Source organism: Alexandromys fortis, unplaced genomic scaffold, assembly GCF_014885135.2.
Source record: "Alexandromys fortis isolate MF-2015 unplaced genomic scaffold, M_Fortis_MF-2015_v1.1 scaffold_173, whole genome shotgun sequence".
Taxonomy (NCBI): Eukaryota; Metazoa; Chordata; class Mammalia; order Rodentia; family Cricetidae; genus Alexandromys; species Alexandromys fortis.
Window position 1 is genome coordinate 2,490,927 of NW_026068051.1, and position 17,435 is coordinate 2,508,361.

Genomic DNA, 17,435 nt, shown 5'->3' on the forward strand with positions numbered 1-17,435 from the left:
GGGGCTGGAGAGATGGCTCAGTGGTTAAGAGCATTGCCTGCTCTTCCAAAGGACATGAGTTCAATTCCCAGCAACCACATAGTGGCTCACAACCATCTGTAATGAGGTTTGGTGCCCTCTTCTGGCCTGCAGACACACACACAGACAGAATATTGTATACATAATAAATAAATATATTTTTTAAAAAAAGTAGTTTGTTGGGAATGCGGCTCAGTGGTAGGATATGTGCTTTGCATATATATGATCTGAAGCTCAATCCCTACACCTCAAAAACAAAACAAAAAAAAAAGCCCTTGGAATTCACTCATTTTTTTCTATTATTCTGTTTTCTATTTTATTATTTTTCACTATTGACTTGGGGTTTGATTAGTTATTTAACTTTGGTGGGGCTAAGAATTGAACTCAGGGCTTTGTGAATGCCAGGCAAGCAGTCCATCACTCAGTCATACTCTCAGTCCAGTATGCAAAGAAGTTGAGTTTCCAGTGTTGGGACTGAACCCAGACAACTTAGTTTTCCTTTTTGTTTCAGGTGTTTTGTAGATGGAAATATGTCACCCAATTAATATGGGGGCAGGAAAAGAAATGGCCTTCCTCCTGACTATACTTGGAAGTAGGCTTCCCCCTCACTAAATAAACAAACAAATTAATAAATTTTATATCCTGTCCACAGAGAAGTAGGTACTTTTTAAAGTTTATTTTATTTTAATATGTGTATGTCTATTGCCCATGGAAGCCAGAAGAGGGCTGAACTATGTAAGTGAGTTCAAAGCCATTCCGGTCAACTTACCAAGACCTTGCCTCAAAATTAAAAAATAAAATGAGAACTGGGGATGTAATAGAATTCATTGGTAGCAAGCCTGCACAGCACATTCAGGGCTCTGGGTTTAATTCCTCATACAGAAAAAATACAAACAAAACAAAAGGCCAACAAGATGCTCAACAGGTAAAGGCTCTCACTGCCAAACCTGATGATCTGAGTTCTACCCCTAGGATCCACATGGTGGAAGAGAGAACTGGTTCCCAAGGGTTGTCCTCGACCTCTACATGTGTATTGTATAGTGCTGCTCAACCCACAACGAACTAATTAAATGTTAAAGAAAAAATAAAACCAAAAGGCAGGCCTAGTCAATGGCCATAACGGCTACTCGGTGAAACGTTATTGAGCTATTTGCATTAACCTTTTTTTTTTTTTTTTGAGACAGGATTTCCTGTAGCTTTGGAGCCTTTTTTTTTTTTTTTTTTTTGAGACAGGATTTCCTGTAGCTTTGGAGCCTTCCTGGTACTGACTCTGCAGACCAGGCTGGCCTCGAACTCACAGAGATCCACCTGTCTCTGCCTCCTGAGTGCTAGGACTAAGGCACATGTGTTGATCTTAAGTCAGGTTCTACCTCAGTCCCAAGTACTCTTGTGAACAATTCTTTGTCCGGGAGTGAGTTTTCAGGTACTTTGCTGAGCTATGGCCTCTCTAGCTTACTGTCTTCCTTTGTTTAGAGACTAAGGTCACAATGTGTACTGCATTTCTCTCTGTGCTCCTGCCCATAGCATCTATGCCTAGTCTGCAGAGACCAGGGTGTGCTTAATGTTCAGTAACTCTTTGACAGGTGACTGTAGGCAAAGGGGCTTACAGTCCAAAGAAGCCCTCAGACAGTTCTGTGGAAAGGGAGAGGCAGCTGGGGAGTGGTGGAAATCTTTGGTTATGTAATACCCGTCTCATCTGCTGAGGTCTTGCTATCTGTAAGGCCTCATGGCCATACCTGGAGCTTCTCATACACTGCCTTTGCTATCACTGACAACTTCAATAGGGATTTAGCTATTTTCAAGATTTATTATTATTTTTTATTTCATGTGTATGGGTGTATGCCTGAGTGTATGTCTGCATCACATGGGTGTAGCGTTCATAGAGGTCGGAAGAGGGCTTCGGATCTTCTGTAACAGTTTCAGATGATTATTAACCATCTGAACTGGAATTGAACTTGACCCTCTGTCAGTACAAGACGTGCTTTTTTTTTTTTTTTGGTTTTTCGAGACAGGGTTTCTCTGTAGCTTTGGGGCCTCGAACTCACAGAAATCAGCCTGCCTCTGCCTCTCGAGTGCTGAGATTAAAGGCGTGCGCCACCACTGCCCGGCTGCAACAAGTGCCCTTAAACAGCTGAGCTGTTTCTCCAGCTTCAACTCCAGTAGGCTTTGGTTTCTTCTAATCTTTTTCCCATAGTAAAACCAGCTACTTTTTTTTTTTTTTAAGCCAAAAGCAAGAGGGTTTATTTGGCTGATATGTCCTCATCACAGTCCATAATAAAAAGAAATCAGGGCAAGAACCTGAAAAACCAGCTACTTTTGAAGGAGCGCTACCATGTGCCAAACATGCCACCCAAATGCCTTATGTGTACTGGCTCCTGTTTTGTTTTATGTTTACTTCATTTATTTATAGATAAGAGTTTCACTATGTAGTCCAGGCTGGCTTGTGATCCTCCTACATCACCTTTGCCTTCTAAATCCTGGGATTACAGATGTGTATCATCATGTCAAACAACACAGGCTCCTTTATGTTCACAAACAGGTCCCATGCAGGTGCTGGCCCTCTATTACCTTCCATTTCAGAAGTGAAATGACTGATGCCTGTAATGTTAGTAGTCTTTCAGAGGTAATCTACCTGATGTACCTCATGCTGGGTTCCCCAACATCTGACTGCTGTTTCTAGGGACCCCCAGAAGCACCTCCAATGAGAAGATAAAGGTGCAAGGGGAGGAGTGTCTCCCCAGGGTGGCGGCAGAGCCAGCAGTGGAGGCTGCTTCTGACGTCTGGTGTGGTGCTGGTTGACCTGGTTCCGGCAGCCTGCCTGTGAATGACTAGGCAGCAGCCACTGATGACACAGACAATGGTCCTCACCTTTGTGCTCACCTGGCCAGGTATAAGGGACAGGATAAGAAACTGGCACTTCTACCTTTCCAGCTCCACTCTCTCCACTGACCACGATGGACTGGTTGATTGGCTCAATCAGGCTCTTGACATTCCTGTAGGTCTGCTCACCCACTGTGAAGATGTGGGGTTTCAATTTCTGAAATATCAAAGAGTGGAAGGTCACGTGAGTCATGTTTTCAAGACTGGCTGATCCAATGACAAATGACACCAGGAAGCTACCAGGAGCAGTGCTAGCACGTTTCTTCCAAAAAACCCAAAGCTCCTGTGGTTGATTCATCCACCAGGGTTAGGTTCTCTCAGCACAGGTGCAGCCACCTTCCAGCACTCTATGACCTTAATACTTTATGCTCTCATCTGATTTCATTTCTTTAAGGTAAAAAAATTGTCTTATGTGGATGGGTGTTTTGCTTGCATGCATGTCTGTACCATGTGTGTAGTGCCCTTGGAGGCCAGAATAGGGCATCAGATTCCCTGGGACTGGAGTTAAAGATGGCTCTGGGCCAACACGTTGGTGCTAGGAATTGTTTCCTGGTATTCTGGAAGAACAGAAAGTGCTCTTTACCACTGAACTATTTCTCTAGCCTCCTTCAAGGCTCTTATCTCCCCTGCCCCCGACAGGCTTTCCCGTAGCCCAGGCTGGTTTAGAACTTGCTATGGATAGCTGAGGATAATGAATTTCTGTTCCTTCTACCTCCCAAGTTCCACTACACCTGGCTTATGCAGTTCTGGGGCTGGAACTCATATCTATGTATATTACGTGAGCACTTGACCAACTGAGATGCCTCTACATTTTTCTTTAATAGTCTGATTCTGCTGCTTATTTTATGTACTTTATAATTTGAGGAAAATAATAATAAATATCTTCATTTTAAAGCCAACCAAAAAAAATAATTTGAGGAAAATTTCTTAAGTTACTGCTTGTATTAGTTAAGGTTTCTATTGCTGTGACAAAACACAACGACAAAACATAACTTGGGGAGGAAAGGATTTACTTGCTTCCTTCTACATCACAGTTCATCACAGAGGGCAGTCAGAATAGGAACTTAAGGAGGGCAAGAACCCCAAGGCAGAAGCTGATGCAGAGGTCCTTGAGGAGTGCTACTTACCAGCTTGCTCATGCTGCTTTTTTATAGCAACCAGGATCACCCACAATGTTTTAGTCCCGCCCACATCAATCACTAGTTAAGAAAATACCCTACAATGCCCTATACGTTTCCACACAATGCAATCTTGATTTTTATTTTATTTTATTTATTTATATTTAATGTATAACTATTCTGCATGTACACCTGCATGCTAGAGGAGGGCATTAGATCCTATTACAGATGGTTGTGAGCCACCATGTTGTGCTGGGAATTGAACTCAGGATCTCTGAAGAACAGACAGCACTCTTAACCTCTGAGCCATCTCCTCAACCCATGGAAGTATTTTTTTTTTCTTTTTGTTTCTTTTTTTTTTTTTTTTTCCGAGACAGGGTTTCTCTGTGGCTTTGGAGCCTGTCCTGGAACTAGCTCTGTAGACCAGGCTGGTCTCGAACTCACAAAGATCCGCCTGCCTCTGCCTCTGCCTCCCGAGTGCTGGGATTAAAGGCGTGCGCCACCACTGCCCAGCTCGTTTTTAGTTTTTTGAAACTGGGTTTCTTTGTATAACAGTTCTGGATGTCCTGGAACTCACTTTGTAGACCAGGCTGGCCTTGAATTCACTGAGATCCACCTGCCTCTGCCTCCCAAGTACTGGGACTAAAGGTGTGTGCCACCACTGACGGGTTGAAGGCATTTTCTTAATGGAGTTTCCTACCTGTAAATCTTTCTCATAATAATAAAAACAACAACAATAATACCTTTGTTTTATGTTTCTATTTTAGGTTTCAATCTCAGTTTAGTATTTATCATCCACATTGTACCTTAGTTATGTATTCAGTTTCTGAGAGTTCCTGCTGGGCAGGGACACGGCACCAGTAGGCAGGAGTCTTACCTGAGGCTGAGACGCAGCATGGTACTCTAGCATCAACTCTGGTGCGTAGAGTTCAGGGATGGGCTTGAAGGGGTTCAGAGCTACCAGGGTGCAGCCAGCATTGGTATAGAATATGTCTTCTGTGTACCGGGCCTGCAGGCACCTCAGGACTGAGGAAAAGATGCTGTAAGCAAAGTCTGGCTCAAATGCAGACAGAACGCCAGACACACATCTGCGAAGCAGCCCTCCCTCTGTAATTAGCTAAGTGCCATTAGAACCCTGTAGCTCCCTGATGAATAGATATAAGATCTAATTAAGACGAGTCCCAAACCTAGAGCAAAGCCTGCCCTGGGGAGCCCAGGTGCAGTGCCAGGTTCCCTGGGGCAGGGGCCAGGTCAGGAGTATCAGTGCTTGGTGTGAGCTGGGGAACAGTGCTGCAGACCCTCGCTACATCCCTGTTCTTTGGAGCAGCCTGGAGGAGGAAGGCCCATACCTGTTTCCAGTGTTACAGGATTCACCTTGGTGAGGTCATCCAGCTGATGGAGTGGGGCCTCCCCACCCAGGAACTCCTGGAGATCTCCCTTGAGGGATGCCCTACCTTGGGCATCAGAGCCTGAACTGTGACCGTTCACCTGGGAACAACACAAGAGCCATGAGACCTGGGTTTCAGACCAGTTGACAGCTAATAAGGGCAAAGCCCGCACAGGAGAAAGAACAGGTTTCTACAAGATCCAGGTGGCTCATGTTTCAGCTCTGCTACTTATAAGAGTGAAAGCCTCGGTAATTCACCTCTTATGAGCCATGGTTTTTTATTTTGTTTTGTTTTATTTTGGGGGTGGGTGATAAACTCAACTCCAAGATTAAGGGGAAAAAGAAACACATAGAGCACTTAGTCAAGGCCTTGACAGTACATATTAATAATCAATGTTGTGAGCTCCAGCTAAGGCAACTTTTAGGCCACAGGCTACCAGTCTCACAGAGCTGCTGTCTGTACAGCACAGGACGAGAGGGAAGAGAAGACAGGCGCCTGGTTGGAACCAGCTTAGAAGTCTTGGTATGGCTGTGTTTCTAATGAGATTAGTGAACCTGCAATGCTCACGCCCCTCAGGAACAAGCCAAGGTAGCAGCATAGTAATGCGTTTCTCTTCAAGACTGTGAGTTTCAGGCTCATCACAACGTACACAGACAGAAGGCTCTTGTTCTCGAGGGTGATGGCTACAGCCTATAGCTGAATCTATGGAAGAACAAGGACTGAGGGAAAAAGAAAGGAAAGAGAAGGGAAAGGGGGGAGGAGGGGGAGAAAGGAAAGGAAAGGAAGAAAGGACTACTTACAAAACCAGCTGCAATTCAGGAAGTTTTGATTCAACCGGGAGTTGAGTATAGTACCAAGAGCTTGGATTAGAAAGCTAGATTATGCTGGGGGGTGGTGGTGCATGACTTTAATCCCAACTCAGGCAGAGGCGGGTGAATCTCTGTGAGTTCAAGACTAGCCTGGTCTACAGAGTTAGTTCCAGGACAACCAGGGCTATAAAGAGAAACCCTGTCTTGAAAAGCAAACAAAACAACAACAAAGAAAACTAGATTGTACTGAGCCTGGTAGAAGGACTCTTTCCTGAGGCAGGAGGATTGTTAGGTGCAAGGTCAGCCTCGCCAATTTAAGACTCTGGTCTCAAAAAAAAAGTAAAGGGTAGGAGATATGGTTTAGTGGGTGTTTGCCTAGCACAGGTGAGACCCCAGTTCAATAGAGTGGAAATGGAGTCTAGGCTACCCAGGTCTGGATCCTGACTCCACCATTATTCTTGTACAATCTTATTTAAGTTTTTTAATCTCTTTTTATCTCAATTTTCCTAACACTAAAATGGGAATAGTGATTGTGCCTACCTCTTAGGTATTCATACATACATACATACATACATACATCAGGGTTTAGGAAGGCCTGTAAAATATCCTCCCAAAAAAGTAGTTATTGCTGGGTATGGTGGTACACACCTGTAATCCCAGCCCTCAGGAGAAGTGGGGAACTTCCGTGAATTCAAGCCTCACCAGGGCTGCTCAGAAAGACCTCAACAAACAAACAAACAAACAAACAAACAAACAAATAAACCCAAGAGCTAGGGTGTGATAATGTGTGCCTTTAATCCCAGCACTCAGGAGGCAGTGGCAGGTGAGTCTGAGTTTGGGGCCAGCCTGGTCTACAGAGCTAGTTTCAGGACAGCCAGAGCTACACAGAGAAACCCTGTCTTGAAACACCAAAAAAGAGAAAAGAATAGAAAAAAAATTAGGGCAAAAAAGTCTAGACATTTTTTAAAATGGTGTGTTCAGACAGTAGTACTAGATAACCTCAATATCACTTTTGATTGCCTTTCTTTATTTTTCCAAATTCCCGATAATGAATGTGACCTTGAGTCAGCCATTTAACTTGTCTGAGTCTGGTCTCCAGCATGGGCACAGAACAGCACTGTATAGTACATACTAATATATTTTTTTTGCACTGCACTGTGAAGATGAAACAAAATATTCAAGTGTAGTGCCTACTATATAACAAGGACTGAAAGGAAGGAAGGAAGGAAGGAAGGAAGGAAGGAAGGAAAAAAGGAAGGAAGGAGCAGACAATTGTCCTGCCTGTTTTTCTGTAGCCTTCAAGTCCATTTCCTAGAAAATAGCAGGATGGTCTAGTTGCACCTGTCATGGCTTTCTTCAGTCCTACCTTGGTTATCCTGGCTAGAGCACAAACTCCCTGAGCCCTTATAGTGGGACAGAATTTAGGAAAATCAAATTCCAGCAAATTTTTGCTCTCTGCATCTGAGCTACTTATAAAGGATGCTATGTGTATGAGGAAGAGTTCCACAGTGAAGGGTGGTCCCTACCTTGCAGGCCAAGGATACTAGCCTTTTCAGAGGTAGAATGCTGGACTCCCACGTAAGCTGCCTTCCCTTGTATTTCTGCACAGGCAGACATCTTTAGTCGGGACTGCTAATGTTCCTTCTCCACTTGGCTCTTTTGTTTGTTTTGAGACAGGGTTTCTCTCTTGCTACAGCCCCAGCAGTCTCAGAACTCAGTAGGCAAACCAGGCTGGCCTTGAACTCACTGATTTGCCCTCCCAACTGCTGGGACTAAAGGTGTGGGCCACCACGCCCAGCCAACTTGGCTAATTGTTTATTATTCTTAAAGGCTTAGCTTCAAAGAACATTCTTGGAAACCCCAAATTTCCACCGTGATTCAATAAAACACCCTGGCAGGGACTTCCACCAGGATAAGCCCCACTTAAGGTCATCAAAGTGACCTGAATTCCTTTACCTAGCCTACCTTATGCACTCCAAGGAAAAGAACCCAAAGCCACAAAAAGAGAGACATTCAAGTCAGGCGTTTCAGGAAGAGTGCTGGAATGACTATCTGAAGAACAGGTCCTTCCTATCCTTCCAGCTTCAAACACTGCAATCTTTCCTGCAGACAGGCACACAGGAAAGTGTCTCTGCTGCTTGATGGCATCAGTTGAGGGTTTACCTGCCGGAGCATCATGCTTTAGCGTGGGCAGCCAGAGTTGTGTCACAGACACAAGCAGTACTGTCTATCAACCTGGTCATGAGGTCATCACTCCAGCAGACTCAGCCAAGTCTTCTTGGAACCTGTAGCGTGAGACGGAAGACAAGGGCCACACAGGTGATGGCTTCTCTGGGGGTGACTCATTCCTGCTCCTCCCACCAAGCAGGAGGCACCCAAATGAGAATCGGGCAGGCCTGGGCAGAGAGTGAGAGTCTGTGCTTTCCCTTGCTAATCAAGAAGTTAGGAAACTTTGCTGAGAGCCTCCAGAGATGACCTGGGATGCCTTCTGGCGTTTCCCTTACAGAAAAAGGCCAGGGGCAGTTTTAAGGTAAGTAAGTGATGGGCTGGGGTTGCAAAATCTTCCCGTTCAGTACGTCGTGGAGAATGAAGACACTGGGGAGAAATAACCTTGGCTCGCTCTATCGTCACCACTAGACAGAAATGCCCTTTGTAAACATGTAAACGTAGTCATCAGCTGGTGGAGAATGTGCCTGGAGTCAACTCTATGCTCCTGGGAAGCTCTTGTATGAGAAGGGAATCACAGTTCAGTCACTGGATGAGTATGTGACTCCACGGCAACCCTATCACCCCAAATCCTCACCTTGAAAATAGGGATAGTTAATCTACCTTACTTCGGAAGTTTGTGAAGGTCAATGAGGTCAAGGTTTGAAAGCACAGTACAAATCTGATTATCACTGAGTATGAATATTAGCATTACCTATAGAGTTGATAACCCATTTGGGGCCACTGATCAGGCATGGAAGGTCCACTGCCCAAAAGTTGTGATTGAGATTGGGAACACTCAGGAGGCTGAGGCAGGAAGATCTCAGTTTGAGGCCAGTCTGGGCTACACTGTAGGTAAGACCTTGTCTCAAACAATCGAGATGAGAGCCGGAGAGAAGAACCCACCTGAAAGGAGGAGCAGCCTGAGGGCAGGATCTGAAAAAATGGCAAGCCTCACTCAGACATGGCCGTTCACAGACCGCAATCCCTGCCTAGCAAAGAGGGTTGAGGATGAGGGACATCGAATATGGGTTGATGGATTAACCCTGCTACAGACGTTTTGAGGCTCTGACCACACCTAGTCTTTAAAGAATCAGGACCAGGGACTTCCATGGAAACAGGGAGAGGAAAATTCAAACAGAAAAGGGTATCAGGACTGGGCTAGACACCATCACTCTGTACACTGTACTCCATCACCCGAGGGTCTCTGGAGACTCAGCTGGAAGGCCAACCAGGAGACCACAACAGCGTCGTTAGAACCCAAAGTTCACAACCCTCCTAAAACACGGCGCAGGAGCTCTCTAACTCTCGTTTTCACACAATTGCCAATGGTATACTACCATACCACAGAGTGTAAAATTATGGCCCGTGTGGTTAAGTACCTGTGAGAAAGCTTAGGAAAGGCTGCTGATTACGGTGCAGCGTCAGCTCCCGGCTGAAGCCAAGTCAGATCAGAGCAGTTTCCTCCAGTTCTCCCGGCTCTCTCCTCTCTCGGTTACCACCAAGAATTTCTGGGAAGGGCGTGACCACAGTAGACAGAAGGGAGTAATGAATAGGTAAAAGACCAGTCCAAGTCCAAGCAAGTGGCAACCCGATCACAACCCCCTCCTCCTCCGCCCCTGCTTCAGTTAGTTTCTCTTCGGGCAGGAAGGACAGTCGGAAGACTGTGAGGGAAATAGATGGGTTAGGGTCTTGGGGGTCCTTCCCTCTTTGCTCCAGATTCCTGGCGGGACCGGCACTTATAGCATTGGCAACGCGCCAGCGGTGCCCAGGGCTGGGATGCCACTCGAAGCACCTGGCACTGAGAGACTACGTCCTTCCGGGAAGGTGGATGTGACCCTAGTCAAGGGCGCATTTTCCTTACGCCTCTCACTCCGTCCCTGGGTAGGACAAGGAAAGGGACAGAAGTCCAGTCCCGATTAGCCAGAAACAACCCCTTGTGGCCCCCTGCTGGCAAGCTGGAAAGTGACCGTGAAGGTCCTTGTCTAGGGCAAAAGCTGTGCTACCTCCTCCTGAGGTCCCAAGAGGGTAGAAAGAGAAATAATGAATTAGAAGGTGAGGTGCCTCCTTCACACGTCAGCTATGAGAGGCACACCCTGGCCTCCCTAACCCCTCGGGCCGTGAGGGGCTTCGGATCTAGGCGGGGAGTGGCACTCACCGGTCCCACGGTCTGGGAGCCCAGCGTGTAGTCCCAACCGGGAAGGTGGGCAGGGTGAGGCGGTGGGAAGAGCCCGGGGAGGGAAGAAAGCAGAAAGAGCGGGAGCGCCTAGGAAAGAAAGCCCGCAACTCCGGCTCGCCCGCCCGCGGCCCGCAGTAGCCCCGGCTAAGTGGCCGGGAGCCCGGCGGCTCCTCCCCGGGGGCGGGGCGTGCACACGCGGCGCCGGGCGCACGTGGTCCGTCCCGGGCCGCAGGCTCTGGCCGGCGGGCTACGGGAAAGGTGAGGTCTTTTCAGACCCTGGGGTAAGGTGGGGTGTTTCTGTGGCCTCCCGACTTCGGCGTGGGTGAGCGTGGCTTCCGGGGGCTCGGGAGCCGGTCTAGTGCAGGTCGCCGTGGCCGAGTCTGACGCGGCCTTCTCGGACCGCCATACGGCTGGGTCTCGAGAGGATCGGAACGAATCCAGCCCAATACACCGAAAGGCGTGGGGAGCCAGCGGGGCGGGGACCGTCGCCATCCCGGGCAGGGGCGCGCGGAATCTGCGGGCCCGGAAGAACAGGCTGCGCCGCGCCGAGCCGGAAGCGTTGCCCTCGAGGCGGAAGCGGAGGGAGCGGGCTGGTGCGGTGGGAGCCTGTTCTGTCAACGCCGAAGACCCTCGGTCCCGGACGGGGCGTGGCTGTGACGAGATCCGTCTGGGAAAGGCCAAAACAGCAGGGCCACTTACGGTGAGATGCCGATGCCGGGCCCAAGTAGACCCGCGTGGACCACCTCAGGGGCAGTGCACACAGTGCTTCGTGTCTGATCGACGGGTGTGTGCCCTCACAGTGAGTAACTTTTCAGTATGTGACAGAGGAGAGTTTAGGCTGCGGAAAAAGAAACCACGAGCTCTGGCGTGTACAATGCATCCCATCCCCACCAGCCCCTTAATCTGAAAATATGGCCGTGTGTATACGAGGAAAAGAAGAACGTGCCTCTCATGCGTTCACCTCTAGGTGCCAGGACCCTGACTAAAATACACTGAACAGTTTTTCTCTCTCTTCCTTCCTGAAGTTTAAAGTCCATAGCAATGCATATGCAGCTTTCTTGAAGGTTTTCATAACATATCAGTATATATCACGATGTGCATATAACTATAGCTAAAATTACTTTATATGTAAACATATGTATGTGGGTATATATATATATATACAGAGAGAGGGAGAGAGAATGTTATGCTTCGCAATTGACTAGGGACTGGAGAGATGGCTCAGAGATTCAGAGCACTGGCTCTTCTTTCCAGAGGTCCTGAGTTCAATTCCCAGCAACCACATAGTCACTCACAATTATCTACAATGAGATCTGGTGCCCTCTTCTGGCCTTCAGGGGTACATGCAGGCAGAACACTGTAAACAATCTTTTTTTTTTTTTAAAAAAAAAGAAATTTCTGACTCATGCCATTTGGGATTCATATCCCAGATTTTCTTTTTTTTTCTTTCTCCTCTCTCTCTCTCTCTCTCTCTCTCTCTCTCTCTCTCTCTCTCTCTCTCTCTCTCTCTCTCTCTCTCTCTCTCTCTCTCTCTCTCTCTTTCTGACAGGGTTTCTTTCTGACAGGATTGTAGCTCTAAAGCCTGTCCTGGAACTAGCTCTTTGTAGACCAGCTGGCCTTGACTCACAGAGATATCCGCCTGCCTCTGCTTCCCCAGTGCTGGGATTAAAGGCGTGCACCACTGCCACCCGGCCAGATTTACTTTCTTAAGGACCAGGTCTGGCTGGGCGTGGTAGCACACACCTTTTAGCACGAGTGATGGGGTGGGGCAGAGGCCGGGGAGTTCAAGGTCAGCTTGCTCCACGCTACGAGTTCTAGGCTACACAGTGAGACCTTGTCTTAGGAAAAGACAAGGTTTCAGGTAGCCAAGTTGGCTGGGAACTAAGGATATAAGCAAGGACCATCTTGTGTCTTTAAGTGATGCTTCACCACACCCAGCTTCCAAATGGACTTTCGTTGTGAGTTTGCCTTATAGTGAAGATACAACTTTGTACAAGAAATTTCATACTCTTCTTTCTTTTTTGTTTTATTTGTCGAGACCGGATTTTTCTGTAGCTTTGGAGCCTATCCTGGTACTAGCTCTTGTAGGCCAGGTTGGCCCCAAACTCACAGAGATCCACCTGCCTCTGCCTCCTGAGTGCTAGGACTAAAGGTGGGGCATCACCACCTGGTGGGCGTAAACTTCTGTTCTGCCCACTTGTTTGTACGAGTGAGGGTGTCAGATCTGGAAATAGAGTTACAGACAATTGTGAGCTGCCATGTGTGTGCTGGGAATTGAACCCGGAACCTCTAGAATAGCAGCCAATTAACTGTTGAGCCATCTCTCCATCCCCTAAACTTCTGTTCTGAAACCAAGAAATATTTACTGACTTTACAGCAATATTGTTTCCCTCAAATCCATTCTTTTGTATCATTTTCACAGGAAGAAACAAAATGTCTCAAAAGCAGATGAAGGAAGCTTTTGTCAGTAATCTCAACGGGACCAGCGTGCTGGAAGTGACCCAGGGCTTGTGCTTCCCTGCATTCTGTATCCTGTGTCGAGGCCTTTTGATCATTTTCTCACAGCACGTGTGTTCTTTCTCACACAGCTGGAGCACACGCTTCTTCATGGACTTTGTTGTCCTTGTAGTCCCCTTGGTGATCACTATGACTCTGTTGTCTCCGTTTATCCTACTTGAGAATCTCACTGCAGTTGCCTGTGGGGCATGGCTGTTGTATCAGATATACCAGAGGAGGACTTGCCAAGCCAAAGTGCCTGTTCAGAAGGTCTTTGCAAACTTCTTGCAAATCAGCCTAGAATCAGAGTACAGTCCAGCCGTCACTTATTACCGGGTCATTAATAGTGTGTTTACTGCTATTGCCATTTTGGCTGTGGATTTCCCACTGTTCCCTAGAAGATTTGCCAAAACTGAGCTTTATGGGACAGGGGCAATGGATTATGGAGTAGGTGGCTTTATTTTTGGGGCTGCAATGGTTTGTCCAGAGGTTAGAGGGAAACATGTAGAAGGGTCCAGATTTAATTATCTTAGAAAATCACTGTATTCTGTCTGGCCCTTAGTTGTCTTAGGAATGGGACGGTTAGTCATTATAAAATCCATAGGCTATCAGGAACATTTAACTGAATATGGTGTTCACTGGAATTTTTTCTTTACTATCGTAGTTGTGAAATTAGTAACATCACTTCTTTTGATTATTTTTCCTTTAAATAAGTCCTGGGTTGTGGCTGTTAGCCTTGCTGTGTTATACCAGCTAGCTCTTGACTTTACTCCACTCAAGAGGATAATTTTGTATGGCACTGATGGTAGTGGCACGAGAGTGGGCTTACTAAATGCCAACCGGGAAGGCATAATTTCCTCTTTGGGGTATGTGACAATATACATGGCTGGCGTGCAAACAGGGTCGTCTGTGCTTAAGAATAGAACACACATCAGAGACTGGATAAAAGTGACTTGTTGTATTCTCTTAGTGGCTGTTAGCTTTTTCATTTCTCTTTATATAGTTCAAGTGAATGTAGAAGCCGTATCTCGTAGAATGGCCAATTTAGCCTTTTGTGTGTGGGTGGTTGCTTCTAGCCTGATGCTTCTTAGCTGTCTGTTACTGAGTGATATAATTTTGAGTTTTGCCAAATTTCTAATTAAAGGGGCTCTAGTACCATGTTCTTGGAAACTTATACAGTTGCCTGCTACAAATAAAAAACATTCCAAACCTCTAATCCTAGAAGCTGGGAAAAAAGAGCCCAGTCTTTGTTTAATCACAGCTCTGAACAGAAACCAGCTGTTTTTTTTCTTACTGTCAAATGTAACAACTGGTCTCATTAACCTGACAGTGGATACACTGCACAGTGGTGCCTCCTGGACTTTAGTTGTGCTTGGTATTTATATGTTTGCCAACTGCTTAGTTATCTATCTACTTGATTTACAAGGTAAAACCACAAAGTTTTGGTGATGAATTTGTAGGCTATATATATTTGAACAGCATTATTTTAGTGGAGGAGAATAAATGTGAAGGAAATGTGCTCTCAGCAATCCAGTCTTCTGTTTTTGTTTTTTTTTTTTTTCATTTGTTTGTTTTTGTTTTTTCGAGACAGGGTTTCTCTGTGGCTTTGGAGCCTGTCCTGAACTAGCTCTGTAGATCAGGCTGGTCTCGAACTCACAGAGATCCGCCTGCCTCTGCCTCCCGAGTGCTGGGATTAAAGGCGTGCGCCACCACCACCCGGCTTTTTTATTTTTTCCATCTCTTTAAAAATTGCCCACGGGTAAGACTACACACACATCACTGGGCACTGGGGGAGGACACTCGCTGTAAGCATGGCCTGGCCTGCAAGGGTGATGGGGGCGTGGATCTGGCCTCACTGTGGCCACTGGTGAAGGATGGAAATGAGCTGGTCAGCCTCAGCAAAGACTGGGAGCAGCGGTCGAGGGAAAGACGTGCGGTGGATGTGAAGCACCGTCCCTGAGGCAGGCTCACAGAAGACCAGCTCTCCTGCTTGGAGGTCCAGCAGCACGCCCAGTTGTGCTGGGTACCGAAACAACACCAGAGGCTCATGCTGCCCATTGTGTGAAAAATGGAACTCTTGATCATAACGGGAGAAGACCCAGGAGAAGGCAGGCATTGTGGTCCAGGCGGCAGTTCCTACCAGAACCCTTTCTAGGCAGCTGGGCTGAGGCTACACCCTCTCTATAAGCACAGCTGTGCTGAACATTCACTATCCAGGCATGGAGTCCGGCCGGAAGGTGGTGGCAGCCAAGGCATTAGGCCAGAGGTCAAAGAGCTCTGGGTCATCTGAGCAGGCTTGGACCTCTTGGCACTGAAGGTCAGGGTCCTTCAATCTTCAGACAAATGCAACAAGGGGTTGACAGTCCTTTCATTGACATCTCCTCCATGCCTGAGAGAGCCCCGAGACCCGATGTTGCCCAGAGCTGAGTCAGTAGTGGGCTCCAAGCACTCTTCTAGTTAAAGCTTAATTTGTCCGACTCCTGGGGATCCAAAATGCCCTCTGCTTCCTCAGCTCTCTCAACAATCTCGTGAATACGCTGGAGGTCATCCAGATGAGTGAGCATGCCCACCAGGCTGGTACAGAGGGTGTCCAGCTTTTTCAATGCCTCAGTCCAATGTGCCCGCTGAGTCAGGATACTCTGGTGAGCCCGCTCCTCTTCCCTGAGCACTTGCTCCAGCAATCACTGTTCCTCAGGCTCACACAGGTTCCTCACCAGGCTCAACCTCTGGATAACCAGCTCCCTCGCTGCACTAGCCGTGCTCACTGCTTCTGGTTCTTCCCTTGCAGGACCTCCACCACTTTCTTGGTGATGCCAGCGCTCTGTAACTGCAGCCTCTCACATTGGTCCACAATCTTGTTTCGCAGCTCCTTGGCGGATGCGGTGCCCATCACAGCAGCTGCCCAACCTGACGCAGGCGGCGCATACCGCATACCAGCCATCTCTCGAAGAGGCAGAACTCGCTCAGAGGCTCTCTGTGCTCGGAACAGAACTGGTCCGGCTCTGATTCCAGCCGGGCTATGTTGAGAGACCCTCATGAAAAAAAAAAAGCGAAACAAAGTCTTGTGACTTACTGGAACTTATGTCAGTATTTTAAAGACCTTGTTCACAGGATTTCATTTTGTCTGGAGCTCACTGTGGTGCTTGTACCTCAGCCTCAGCACAGGAATTTCAGGCATGAGCCACCACACCCGACCTGTCGGTAGTTTTGACACTGGAAAATGGAGGGTGGGATTTTTTACTGTCTATATATCATTCCATTGTATTTGTGATTGTTTGTATGAATATATATTGTAAAATTATTTTTGTGTTACATGATGTTTACATTAAGATATTTATGAATTGTCATTTAAAATTTTTGTATGTGTGTATATTTTGCCTACATGTATGTACATCACAGGTGTGCATAGCTCACAGAGGCCAGAAAAGGGGGTTAGATACCTTGGGCCTGGAGTTACAAATAGTTGTGAGCTGCCATATATGAGTGCTAGGAATTGAATGAACCTGGGGCCTCTGGAAGAGAAGGAAGTACTCTGAATCACTAAGCCATTTTTTTCCACTTCCTTTATTTCATTTAATTGGGAATCTCACTATGTGTGCTGATCTGGAACTCAATCTGTAGACCAGGCTGTCCTCAAACTCATAGAGATCCGATATCCTTTGCTTCCTGAGAGTTCGAATCAAAAGTATGTACCACCATGACTAGAAAATACAGATTTTCAATATATCTTCTTAAAGTTTTCTTTTTATTAAATTTATTCCTTTCTTCTTAAGTGTGTTTTGCCTGTATGCATGTATCTTTTGCCTGTATGTATACCACAAGCATGCTTAGTGCCTGAATGGATTAGAAGAACATTTGATCTCCTGGCATGGAGTCATGGATGTTTATAAATGACTATGTGGGTATTGGGAATCGAACCTGGGTCCTCTGCAGGACTAACAAATGCTCTTCACCATTTGAGCCATTCCTCCTGCTACACACACACACACACACACACATATATATATAGCAAGTTTTTTCAGGTACCTGATACATTTTACTTTTTTCCCATCAAAGACAAAGTTTTTTTTTTTAAGATTTATTTATTTATTTAGTTATTGTGTATACAACATTCAGCTTCCATGTATGCCCACACACTAGAAGAGGGCGCCAAATCTCATTACAGATGGTTGTGAGTCACCATGTGGTTGCTGGGAATTGAACGCATGACCTTTGGCAGAGCAGCCAGTGCTCTTAACCACCGAGCCATCTCTCTAGCCCCAAAAGACAAAGTTTTGATACAGGATCTTAACTATGTAGTTCACGTTAGCTTTGAACTCTCCCTGTAGCTCAGACTGTTGTG

At 46.6% G+C, this 17,435-nt stretch overlaps 2 protein-coding genes and 1 pseudogene across 4 annotated transcripts in view; 1 reads left to right on the forward strand and 2 right to left on the reverse strand.

Annotated features, from left to right (window-relative positions):
• Myo19 (myosin XIX) overlaps nucleotides 1-10,855 on the reverse strand; it is a 31,671-nt gene extending 20,816 nt beyond the window's left edge. For 2 of the 3 annotated variants that reach the window (XR_007588239.1, XM_050119524.1), the window contains exons 1-6: nucleotides 10,577-10,855; nucleotides 9,801-9,929; nucleotides 8,377-8,498; nucleotides 5,366-5,504; nucleotides 4,894-5,042; nucleotides 2,942-3,055 (exon numbers count right to left, since the gene is read on the reverse strand). Coding sequence is in view for 2 of the 3 variants with exons in the window: in XM_050119524.1 (XP_049975481.1) it covers nucleotides 2,942-3,055; nucleotides 4,894-5,042; nucleotides 5,366-5,504; nucleotides 8,377-8,391 (417 nt within the window). In the remaining variant the exon portion in view is untranslated. Of the gene's footprint in view, nucleotides 1-2,941; nucleotides 3,056-4,893; nucleotides 5,043-5,365; nucleotides 5,505-8,376; nucleotides 8,499-9,324; nucleotides 9,355-9,800; nucleotides 9,930-10,576 lie in introns of all 3 variants that reach the window. The other variant, XM_050119525.1, reaches the window with a different exon arrangement.
• A 398-nt stretch (nucleotides 10,856-11,253) lies between these two features.
• On the forward strand, nucleotides 11,254-16,860 carry Pigw (phosphatidylinositol glycan anchor biosynthesis class W). Its single transcript, XM_050119527.1, has 2 exons — nucleotides 11,254-11,396; nucleotides 13,020-16,860. Exon 2 carries the CDS (start codon nucleotides 13,031-13,033, stop codon nucleotides 14,540-14,542), a length of 1,512 nt encoding a protein of 503 aa, XP_049975484.1. The 5' UTR covers nucleotides 11,254-11,396; nucleotides 13,020-13,030; the 3' UTR covers nucleotides 14,543-16,860.
• LOC126487006 (B box and SPRY domain-containing protein-like) lies at nucleotides 14,836-16,271 on the reverse strand (annotated as a pseudogene).
• Nucleotides 16,861-17,435: the final 575 nt, after the last annotated feature.

What these genes read in the sequence shown, in the direction of transcription:
- Pigw (XM_050119527.1), top strand. Translation starts at nt 13,031, where the DNA reads ATGTCTCAAAAGCAGATGAAGGAAGCTTTTGTCAGTAATCTCAACGGG.